The sequence below is a fragment of the Ascaphus truei genome, chromosome 5 (assembly GCF_040206685.1).
Source record: "Ascaphus truei isolate aAscTru1 chromosome 5, aAscTru1.hap1, whole genome shotgun sequence".
NCBI lineage: Eukaryota > Metazoa > Chordata > Amphibia > Anura > Ascaphidae > Ascaphus > Ascaphus truei.
This window is the reverse complement of record NC_134487.1, coordinates 5921722-5933571: the sequence shown is the minus strand read 5'-3', so window position 1 is coordinate 5933571 and position 11850 is coordinate 5921722. Positions and strand designations below refer to the sequence as shown.

General features: G+C 41.2%; 1 protein-coding gene across 1 annotated transcript; it reads right to left on the bottom strand.

Moving 5' to 3' along the window:
- Positions 1-5519: 5519 nt before the first annotated feature.
- LOC142494342 (keratin, type II cytoskeletal cochleal-like) lies at positions 5520-10255 on the bottom strand. Its single transcript, XM_075598899.1, has 9 exons — positions 9743-10255; positions 8832-9040; positions 8609-8669; positions 8158-8253; positions 7485-7649; positions 7243-7368; positions 6626-6846; positions 6323-6351; positions 5520-5923 (listed from the first exon to the last, which is right to left on the bottom strand). Exons 1-9 carry the CDS (start codon positions 10160-10162, stop codon positions 5736-5738), a joined length of 1515 nt encoding a protein of 504 aa, XP_075455014.1. The 5' UTR covers positions 10163-10255; the 3' UTR covers positions 5520-5735.
- Between the last annotated feature and the right edge of the window lie 1595 nt (positions 10256-11850).

The window sequence follows — 11850 nt, the reverse complement described above, 5'->3', positions numbered from 1 at the left end:
AAACTATCCTTGATAATGTCCGGCAGCCATTACGATCAAGTGTATTGAAATGTGGCAACTTTCAAACCGAACTTGCCCTATAACGCTATCGCGCATGCGTGGGGAAATAGATTCTTGCCGTAGTACCAAGAGTCCCCTTCTAGCCATTGCGCATGCGTCCCTAGCGGTCAGTTCCTCACTGGAATGCGCAAGTGTGAGCAGATAGACTCTACTCTCCTAATACATAGCGCAATGAATGATTTACACGGCGCATGTGCACGGAGATAGAGCCTGCAATTACATTCACTCTAAAGATAGAACTGAGAGGCTTTAACCAGGGATAATGCCATTGCAACTAATAGTGGTACTGTACCTATAACAACAGCACACAGATTTAATGCTAACATATGGCTTCCCTCAATATAAATACGCAATGGTGTCAGCAGAGTACAGTGACGATGACTAGAATTAAATAAAATAATATAAATACACGCTAATAATTTGATATTTTATGAAAAGATCTTATCACAGTACGTAGCATGTATACATCAGTTACACACAAAAATAAACCAAACAGGTTTATATCTCTAGTAGTATAGTCACTAATTATTGTATAATTTTATTACAACATTTACAAAATATAGTCAATACCATTGACGAGTAAAACAGGCAGATAGTACAGAATTCACTTAAACTGGTCAGAAGCTATTACTGTAACTGTAATTGAAATAGAAAAATGGTTAAATCAATCCAGACAGAGATCCGGATATATGATTTCAAATAAAAGGGGGTATAAGTAAAACCTTCATTGAGCCTGTTAGGGCTCCTGGTTTTAAGCTTATAAATCCACTCTGCTTCAATGCGCAGTAGCATCTGGTCTATGTCACCACCTCTAGCAGGACATTTTAGTTGATATATACCCATGAATTTCAAACAATTTATGTCCCCATTGTGAAACTGTGTAATATGTCTTGCAACTGGGGTTTCAGTAGAGTGCTTGACAGAGTTGACATGTTAAGTATGCGTCTACGAAGCTGTCTAGTAGTCTTACCTACATATCTCTTCCCACAGTTGCAGGTGATGAGGTATATCACATTGGTGGTCCTGCAATTGATGAAACTATCCACAGTAAAATACTGCGTATTATTATTATTCATGAAGGTCTTAGCTATAATGACATGCTTACATGCCTTGCAGCCTTGGCAACGATACATCCCCTTAATGGGACTCAGCTAAGTCACTGCCCTTGCCCGCTGATGATGACTGTGAACAAGGGTATCCCGCAAGTTCTTAGATCGCCTACTGGTGATTGTTGTTCTAGGACCGATGACCTTGGCCAGATCAACATCTGATAAAAGGAGGTGCCAATGTCGGGCAAATATTCTATTTATTGCCCACCATCTTTTATTATAGGTGCCAATACATCTTATAGTTTTGTCCTTGGTTTTTGGTGTATTGGAGGACAGAAGATGTCTGTCACTATGCAAAGCCCTGTGATAAGGCCTGTTAAGGTTATCAACAGATAGAAGATTCCTGGTACGGCCAAAATAATAAACCACTCTTACCTCCCTCTTTGGAACCATACATTTTGCGAATGGCGCACAGGTTATCCCATTCGCATAAAGGGAGTATGCTGATATCCATCAGAAATGACTGGTTTGCGCCTAATATTGGCCCTAAGTTGGAAGAATACTGTTCCACATGTCATATCTGCCAACTGCACAACATTGGAAAACATGCAAAGGTTGGGTCAGGTATAAATAATCCCGTGTCCCCACGGCCTTTTCTCAATTAGCAAATTGATTTTATTGAGATGCCTCGATGCCTTTATTACCAATATGTTCTTGTTGTTGTTTGTATGTTTTCAGGTTGGGTGGAGCTTACCCTTGTCAGCACGCGGACGCGCGCTCAGTGGCTAAGAAGCTGCTGCATGAGTTCATATCGAGATATGGAATTCCACAGCACATTTTTCAGAACAAGGAACACTTTTTACGGCCACTATAGTCCAGGAACTGGCGAAGGTTTTAGGCATCGTTTACTATCTGCCCTGCCCTTATCATCCTCAGAGTGCTGGGAAAGTGGAAAGAAGCAATGGGGATCTGAAAAATAAAATCAGTAACATTTGTGCAGATACCAAATTACAGTGGCCAGATGTGCTCCCATTGGCGCTTATGTCTATAAGGAATACTCCTCAAGGTAAAACCAAGTTAACCCCCCATTAAATCCTAATGGGCAGATTCATGCTTACTGCAGGAGGGCTAGAATTACTGTCGCATGATCATGCTATGACTGATGATTTGATCAGCGTTTATTGTGTGAAATTACTGAAATTACTTAAGTCTCTCCACTCTCAGGTGAAAGCTGTCCAGAATACCAAAGACAACGTAAAGCAGCATCATTTCAATGAAGGCGACTGGGTAATGGTCAAGCACTTTCTACGCAAGAACGTCTTCCAATCACGGTGGAGAGGTCCATTCCAGATTCTGCTCACCACCAATACAGCAATTAAAGTGGCAGAGGTTTCTTCCTGGATCCACATAACACACGTGATGATAGTCCCACCACCACCTACAGCCGCGTCAAGTCAGTGTTTTGACGGGGGGAAAAACTCCCTGACCACTAACCATCGAGGGAGAAAGGTCACAGGCAAAAGTCCAGGCCGCAATACACAAACTTTGAACTTTTTTTTTACTAATCTTTCTTTGCAGGTTTTATTACTATTTTAGTTACAATGTATGCTCCATTAAATTTGCATAAGTGGCATCCCCATAAGATTGACAAAATAGTAGTAGCTATTGCTTGCTTAGCCATGTTCCTTTTGTGTGAATTTATCTTTGTTCTATATATTGTAGATATTCACACTCTCTTATCACGTAATGGTACCTTGGTAAACAATACGCATGTTTTAACCACACACAATGTTACCTCCACAAGAACAAGGGGGAAATTGCACTTGACCCCCTGAGAACAAGACAATGCATATGTCAATATGTGTAGATCTGTCTACAACAAATTAGAAACTATTGAATCATGCTGGGTGTGCGGACATATTCCACACACCCCAGAAGTCCCTTCGGTGGGGATCCCTTATACAACCAAAGCGTTAACAGACAGAAATACTAATTTGACTCTGTTTACAGGAAACTATACTGCCCAACTGAACCATATCCCATTGCTAAATGATATTCCCGTAGGAGGCGGGTATGTTAATGTCACCGGAAGGCAGACACAATCTTTAGGGGAAGTCTCTCCTCCCACTAACGAAACATGTATGAAAATGTATATACAACGTGCCAAATACCCCAGATTTATAAGAATGCAAGGGGCATGTGGCAAACACAATGTGACACATTTTTTTCAGTGATATACAGAGGGCCTGTAAAAATGCAAGTTTGCCCAGAGGAATTTATTGGTTGTGAGGCAGATGGGCTTATAGAATTCTTCCTTGCAATTGGACAGGCTCATATTATCTGGGAAAGGTTCTCCCCGCTCTTACTGTTACTAAGAATTTACCCGCTGGTAGACTTAGGAATAAACGTGATTTAACTATTATTAAGGATCAGACAGAGGGAATGAAAATGGGGACACGAGGAGCAATTATGGGGTAGTATCTTCCCAAACATTGGGGTCGGTCTACTGTATAACAAATTCTACACTCTGGTCGATGTTTTAGATGATGTACTAAACCACACAACCTCTGCAATTGATACTGTACACTAAATCAGGAACAAATACAGATTCGTATGATGGTTTTGCAGAATCGTATGGCTTTAGATTGTATTGTCGCATCCAAGGGTGGCGTCTGTGCATTAATCAAGGAACAGTGTTGTGTTTTTATCAACGACCATAGTGGGCAGGTGCAGCATTATTTAGACTCCATAAGTGAACTACAGGAAAAACTCAGAAAACACGGAGGAGAACAATGGGATCCACTGGGAATTAGCGGGTGGGTCGATTCCCTGGGAGCGAAGCTAATGAATAGTCTTGTTTGTGTGCTTGCAGTTTTTGTTGTGTTGTATGTTTGTGTCACATGCAGTAAAGCCTTGCTGCAAAGGTGTATCATGCCCTCAACCCAAGCTATGCCACTCCTCACAGCATCAGATGAATCCGATTACCAGTTTGCCTCTCCAAGTGAAATCAGCCCCCCTCTATGGAACACGGAAGATGAAGATGGTGGACACAAGCTTTGCCTGTCTGATATCATAGGCGGAAGCACCATGTGCTATCAAAGGTATGCTAAATAGTCATTTTGCCCATTACTGTACTGTATGTGTTTGGGGTTGGGGGGGGGGGAGGGTGGTTGGGGTAGAGGAGGTGAGTTTTAGGGTTGTTGTGTTTATTTTTGTTTCATGGGGGTAGATGGATTGGGTGAAGGGGGTAGTAGCCCGAAGGGTGGGTGTTCAGGCCTTCCAGGGGGTAGCCGGACTGGTTAACGTATTCATTACCATAGCTGTTCCCATCACTATTGTGGTGAAGGGGTTAACTACTCCTACAATCTTCCAGGCCAGCCTAACCCCCCATCCTGGGCTACTTCCCCCTTCATCCACCCCCTGTGCCCCAAGAAGCAGACTATTGAGGTTTAACCCCTTCATAATTATAAAAAGAAGAAAGTGCAGTGTTACTGTAGAAACTGCGGCACCTGTGCACGGAAGAACCCCTTACAGTGCACTCTCCAATGCATATAAACATGTTAACTGCAACATGATTGGTGTCAGAAGTGTTTGATCAATCAAAATGTCTAATAAAAATACTATGACCCCTTGTGTTTGAATTTATTGTTGGATGAAATTAAAATATTAATTCTTTAATAAATTCAATCAATAAAATAAGCAGGGTATAAAACCTATACACATACAAACAAAAGTGGGTGTATTATAATATAACCACCTTAGAGGGGTAGTAACCTCTCTATCATATACCCTCCTCGTGATTGGATGTAGATCCATACAACACTGCAGTCTCTTAGTTAGATTGACCATTGAGGGTATACTAAATTGTATGAGTAAATGTTGTGTGCGACTCGCGTCCTCAGCATTCCTTGTGCTAGGACACTACAAGAACCTGATAACCTCCTTGTGTCTGGCAACCGTCCCCTTTACATGTTTGAGGGCATGTGTCCCAACAAGAAATATATATTGAGTATTGATAATACTAAGCGCTGATGTAAGCTTCTTGGAAGGTGGATGGGAGCAGGCAGTATTGATGTTATTGCCTCAGTCCCACTAGTGATAAAACTTGAAACCAACTATGAGATTGCAACAGTGTTAGAAATGCCCTCATTTGAAATAGTACTGAGTGCAATGAAGATGTATGTTAATATAGTGGGATGTCTTAGGAGAGAAAGTAAATGAAGTCATCTTCCCAAGACCAGTGCCCAGTGCAAAAAACTAAAAGTACAGTCCAGGAACTGAAATACGACAAAGATTTCTGCAGAATGGAATTTCTTAAAGGAACAGTCAACCAAATCCTTTGTAATAATTATTACTTTTTCAGTTTTTATATCATATAATAAATACACCAGGAAATAAGTGTGTGAAACATTGGTGATAAACAGCAGTTTATTGAAGAGACAGAGAAACAGAAAAGCCGCGATGATTACATTTACATTATGTGCCAGTAAAGTATTCAGCAGAGCCCACTGTGTCATGTAATATAGATACAAGCAGAGCCATTAAATAGAGACACATTTAGTTATATAGAAGATTTCCTGCACTGGGGCAGCAATGGCAGGTAAATAATGAGCCCGGCAGTTACTGTCAGTGCTTGGAAGCGATGCCCCCAGTGTAACAGCTGTATCCAGGCCCTGAGCAATGGCTGCTTTTGGAGACATGGCTGATGCTTCTTCCGCTGCCTGAGCTACATCCGCTCTTATGGTGATGTCCACTTCCACCGTGGGACATCCCCCCAGCGCAGTGTTTTCCCCCAGTGCTAGAGTGTAGCACGGCTGTAAGAAATGTAACGTACGTGTCACTTAGTAACCGTGTGATTGGGAATGTGTGGGACATAACGTAACATATTATTATTATTATAATTACAGTGACGGGTATTCATGCTTAAGGACAGTTTGTTCTTGCTTATGCCACAAATTAATTAAATGGGAGTCAGTGAGCTATTACACTTCTTTACTTCTAATAATAGGAAGTTAGATTTTAGTAATGGGTTAATAGAAGAAAACAGAATGTAAATGTATTTCTTATTCAGTTATTGTGCTTATAAAAGAGTGAAACAGAAATGACAAATTAGAAGACTATGGAGAAGATAAGAGGCCAAACTTAACTTCAAGTTTAGGAATAATCTTACACCCCCTTAGCACATACACACAAGAAAACATTGAGTCACTTACAGATGTTAACTGAGCCGTCTTTACCCAACCTGAAACAAACATAATAATTATTAGTAGGAATATTGGTCCATGAACATTAAACATTATGATGTCTGTCTTCTGTTGTAGATGAGTGAAGGTTTATTAAAGTGTTTTATCCCATTTCTCAGGCATGTTTAGGCTTGTATTTAATAGTACACAATGTATATAATTGGGGAGATTGGCAGCAGGGGGGTATTACAATATAATGTGTGAGACGGGTGTAAGTTCTTTCTATGCTCACAGTAAGAGGAATAAAGGGGTGTGTATAGATATTACATTTACCTGCACTCTTCTCCCTCCAACATTTTTTTATAAGTTGCAATCTCAATATCCAGAGCCAGCTTCACATTCATCAGCTCCTGGTATTCCCGCAGCTGGCAAGCCATGTCCTGCTTAGCTTTCTGCAGAGCATTCTCCAGCTCAGACAGTTTATTCTTGGCATCTCTGACAGCCGCCTCTCCCCGTCCCTCAGCGTCACTTATAGCGGCTTCCAGTGCAGCACGCTGGGGAACACGTGGTGAAAATGGCAGAAAATCAAACCAAGTTTCTAATTACTAGTTACTCCAAACGTCTCTCGGTTACACGTACAGATGTAGCCAGATTAACTGTTTATTTGAACGTTACACAAATCTCTTGTGAAATATTAACCAAAAATGAAGATTTAAACAAAAAGTTAAAGTTAAAATGAGATCGGCACAGCATCAACTATCGGGTCATATGATTTCAGTTTTTTTCCTTTAACATATTATTGAATAATATATATTTTCTTCACATTCAGCTATTGCTTAAAAAAGTAATACAGCTAGATGGCTTTATAATAAAAAACTATTCAAGGAATGCTTATTCTGCATCTGTAAAGCTATTAGTGCGTGTGTCTGTGTAATATCTGTGTGTGTTACCTGCGCTTTCACACTCTCTATCTCTCCCTTAAGCCGCTGAATTGCTCGGTTGAGGTCAGCGATCTCATTCCTGGTGTTCTGCAGATCATTCCCATTTCTCCCGGCAGTCATGCTCAGCTCCTCAAACTGGAGATAAAACAGGACTGGTTATAGATCTGGAAATTATATCACAGGATTTTGTGCGCCCGATGTGCATGAGGATTGGTTTTAGTTGTGATGTTATCTGCCTGTAATAGACTCACCCTTGTTTGGTACATGGATTCTGCTTCAGCTCTGCTCCTGTTAGCAATGTCCTCATATTGAGCTCTGACCTCAGCAATGATACCGCCCATGTCCAGGTCCCGGCTGTTATCCATGGAGACAATGACTGAGGTATCTGAGATCTGGGCCTGAAGCTGAGATATTTCCTGTAACGTAGACACATGATAATATTGTGTATATAAGATTAGAGATAGGAGAACCTGACAAGAGTCACTTTGCTGCTGTTCCCATCAAACGTTCCATAAATGTAATCAAACTTCTAGCAAGTTCCATCGCGTTCGGTCAATTTGTAATTGTAAAATGTATTCAAATTACAATAAATAGTAAGTTCCATCGAGTTCGATACATTCTTCATGCAACAACATTCTCACTTAAACCGATGGTATTTTCTCCTTTTATAAACCTTGTGCTGTGTTATTGCGCTGGGTTTGGGACAGGTTTGTAGCTGGGAGACTTATTGATAAATAAAACCCTATGGGGATCATTAATTAAACTGCGATAGTGCCGATCGGGGAACTATCGCACAGAAAATCTTATTGCATTCTGTTGGAATTTCCATGTGTTAGTTGCGTCGATCAAAACTATCTCATTATAATCAATAACCTCCTCTGTCCGTTAAACAAGAAAGTAACAGAAACGTGTTAGAGGTTTTACCGCATCAAACAGAACTCGCAGGAAGTTGATCTCATCAGTCAGGGAATCCGCCTTAACCTGCAGCTCCGCTTTGTTCATAAAAGCAGCATCAACATCCTACAGGGAAGAGACACGTGAAATGGGGACATGTGTGTGTGTGTGTGTGTGTGTGTGTGTGTGTGTGTGTGTGTGTGTTTTTGAGTGTGTGTGTCACTGTGTCACTGTGTGTGTGTGTGTGTGTGTGTGTGTTTGTGTGTGTGTATGTATGTACTTATGTGTGTGTATGTACGTACGTACGTATGTGTGTGTGTGTGTGTGTGTGTGTGTGTGTGTGTGTGTGTGTGTGTGTGTGTGTGTGTGTGTGTGTGTGTGTGTGTGTGTGTGTGTGTGTGTACAGTATTTTGTACAATTTGTGTTTAGCTTCAAATAATGTAAATCAGCAACATTGTGACAAATCTCCCTATTGCCTTACCCTCTTTAGTCCAACAAATTCATTCTCTGCAGCGATGCGTCTGCTGTTTTCTTCTTCATATCTGGGGAATTACAGGTTAGATTTTATCATATTGCAGGGTGTCTTTTCCTTCGGGAGGAATATTTTTATGATTATTAATATTTTTGCTGTGATATATTATATATGATTTTATTAAACACATTAGTGCATAAATCTCCCATACTGAGGATAAGTTAGTACTTACCTTCTCTTCATGTCTTCTGCGGTCTCCTCCATACTGTTCCTTTCTGCATCCAGGCGCGCTCTCTCACATGTTAGACTCTCCAGCTGTCTCCTGAGGTTACTGATAAAAGCCTCAAAGAGAGGTTCCATTTGACACCTCGCAGTGTTCTGATCCTGTAACAAAGCCCACTTGGTCTCAAGCATTTTATTCTGTTGCTCCAGAAATCGCACCTAAAGCAAGTAGGAGAAACAATAATAATCATAAAAATGGCCAAACATTCTCAGCAAAATATTCTGCAGTTTGCCTGGAAGATGCAGCAATAATGTTTTGTTTTAGCACCTAAGACAACGGGTTCTGTTACATATAAACGGGCTAATAATATACTATTTAAGCCCTAACTGCCTCTGTAATTGTGTTACTTTGTATATTTCCTCATATCTTTGAGTTTAACACTGCAGCCAAGTAAGAAACATGCATAAAATGTGTGACACTGTCACTGGGTGGGAACCGCTGAGAAAGTGGCACATACAGTTCTTACTTACTGAGCAGCGTTATTCTATAAGGTCCCTTCTGGTGCTGGGAGACACCTTATGGTCTATTCAAGGGAAGACGTCTTATGGTATAGCACCACTTAGTAATATGGGCCAGTGTCATAAGTAAGAGCCACACACCACAGTCTGTGCCGCCTGTTTGATTAATGACACCGTCCCACTAAGTTACAGAAATATGAAGTGACCTTACAGGATATACTGCAGCAACGTGAATGTTTTGACCCCACAGATTATTTCCCATATAACCGTCAGTAACTCTGTATCTCCCTGTTGCACGTTGTGTTACACTGATTTCATGCTACACATTCTCTAACCAGAGTTATTAGGACATACACATGCTACAGTCTGTCCCCATATATGTGCAATGTAACATGACCTTACCTTGTCAATGAAGGAGGCAAATTTGTTATTGAGACCCTTGATTTGATTCTTCTCATCAGTCCTCATTCTCTGGATGTTTGGGTCAATCTCCAAGTTGAGTGGTGACAGGAGACCTTGGTTCACGGTAACAGAGGTGATGCCTCCAGAGCAAAATGATCCCCCAATGCCATATCCACTACCAGATCCATATCCATGTCCACTTCTCCCTGAGTGGCAACTTCCAACTGAGATCTTATGTCCCCTGGAGCCAGCACTACAGGCACTTTTACTGCTAAAGCCAGACTTTGCCTGGTGACAAGAAGCGACATTGTTAGAAGAATATGAGCAGATGCTGTGTGTGCCGCCATGCTTAGGTAATACAGCTGAGTGTGAGCTGGAGTGCTGGGGCCCAGAGCTGCAGTGGGTAGATTGATGAGGCATGCTGCTTCCTCTATAGGGGGCGATATAGAGATAATAGGAAGTGCAGTCTGCACAGCAGGTGTAAAGTAGTCCTTTTCTTTTAGAACAGATACAGTATCTGCTCCTTTTATACTGGAAGTGGGTGTTGCCGCTCACGTAAAAGACCATTGTTATGATTGATGTTTGGTGGCATCATTTCCTCCTACTGTCATAGGGTACAATAACCCAGCTACATTATCAAAGCAGCAACGCTTTTACTAGTGGCTACCTATTTCCCCATAAAACATTGCATTAAATGTCTCATTTACAGAAACAATGTACGAGAGATTATAGACAGAAGCCTCTGTGATAACATATAAACCAGTAATTATAATAGGAGTGGTCTTATTTAACATTTCTGCTGTGTTTTACTTTTCCAACAGTTCCTAATTTTCATGTGAAATCTCTGTGTGACAATGTATCAGGTTCTTTGTCCAACCTTTGCCCTGTGATTCCCATTTATAGAATGTCAGTAGGAGGAGTCACTGAGGAGTTACATGATGCGCGTATTATAATGTATTGTATCTATTCTGTGTTTCTGTGTCATTTATTCACCTTTTACTAGCATCAAAATAATCTGCAAGGCCTGAGAGGACAGGATCAGAGACAGGGGGTAGAGACAATGCTGGTGCCTTGGGCCCAGTGAGACATGTGGTCCGGGACACAGATCTGCAGTTCTTCAGCCCTCTGTCTCTGCGGAACATTCTCCCTCGGGGCCCTGGGTCGGCCGCACACATTTTCCATGAGTTATTTCTTTCCCCCTTCACAAGAGGATGGATTGAACCTGTTTGTCAGGTGTAGAGAGGATGGATTGAACCTGTTTGTCATGTGTAGAGAGGGGCAAAAATTCAACCCACAATTTATTTGGTACATTTTTGAAAATATTGGTTTTGTGAAGGAATATTTGTAAAAATATATAATAGTATTTTGTAAATAAAATTAGAGAGGAGTCTAACCAGAGTGACAAGTGCTATACAGTATATAACAGTATATAACCCCTGATACAAAGAAAAAGTCCTTTATTTTCTACACTGCTGATCCAAGTATGGAAGATCAACATTAAGAGCATAGAACTGCAAAAACATAAAATGTCCTTTTCTTTGGTGCTGGGTGTGAGTCCCAGTTATTCCCATGCACTACCTCTGTGAACTGTGAAACTCTGTGACGCTGCTGCTTTTCAGGTCATGGTGCGCTTGGTTCTGGTACTGGGGGTGAGACCGATCTGTTCCCAGGCAATCATTCTGGGAACTGAATTCCTACTTCCTAGCAGGCTTCTGAACACTGGAACAGGGATGCTGCTTTGTCTTAAAGACCTTTAGTTCAAATAAACAGTTGATTGGAACACCCTACCAGACCTGGAAACGAGGATAGGGTCTCCTACTTTATTTCTGGTGCAGTGAGTGATTTAACCTCTTCACTCCCTCCACCTTTAGAGTGTTGTTCCAAACATGTTCGTTATTTTAAATATTCCCCCTTTTATGGGACAAAACCCGACCTTGCGGTGGAGTCTCCTAGACAATGGAGAGAACACATCCAAACATTGTCTAACCGTATTCTGTGCCTGTAATTTCTGGTCTAAGGAAAGATTCTCTCATAGGGCTCTATGCAGTAAGCGCCGAAAAAGTGCAATCGCCAAGGGTACCTTATCGGCATGATTCTGGCGATTTTCC

Bases quoted from the DNA above. Each gene is read 5' to 3' on its own strand.
- LOC142494342 (XM_075598899.1), bottom strand. From the start codon at position 10,162: ATGCCTCATCAATCTACCCACTGCAGCTCTGGGCCCCAGCACTCCAGC. The intron at 7,369-7,484 runs GTGAGTCTATTA...TTTTATCTCCAG, and splicing joins AATCCATGTACCAAACAAGG to TTTGAGGAGCTGAGCATGAC. The intron at 5,924-6,322 runs GTAAGTGACTCA...CATTTCTTACAG, and splicing joins AGACGGCTCAGTTAACATCT to CCGTGCTACACTCTAGCACT.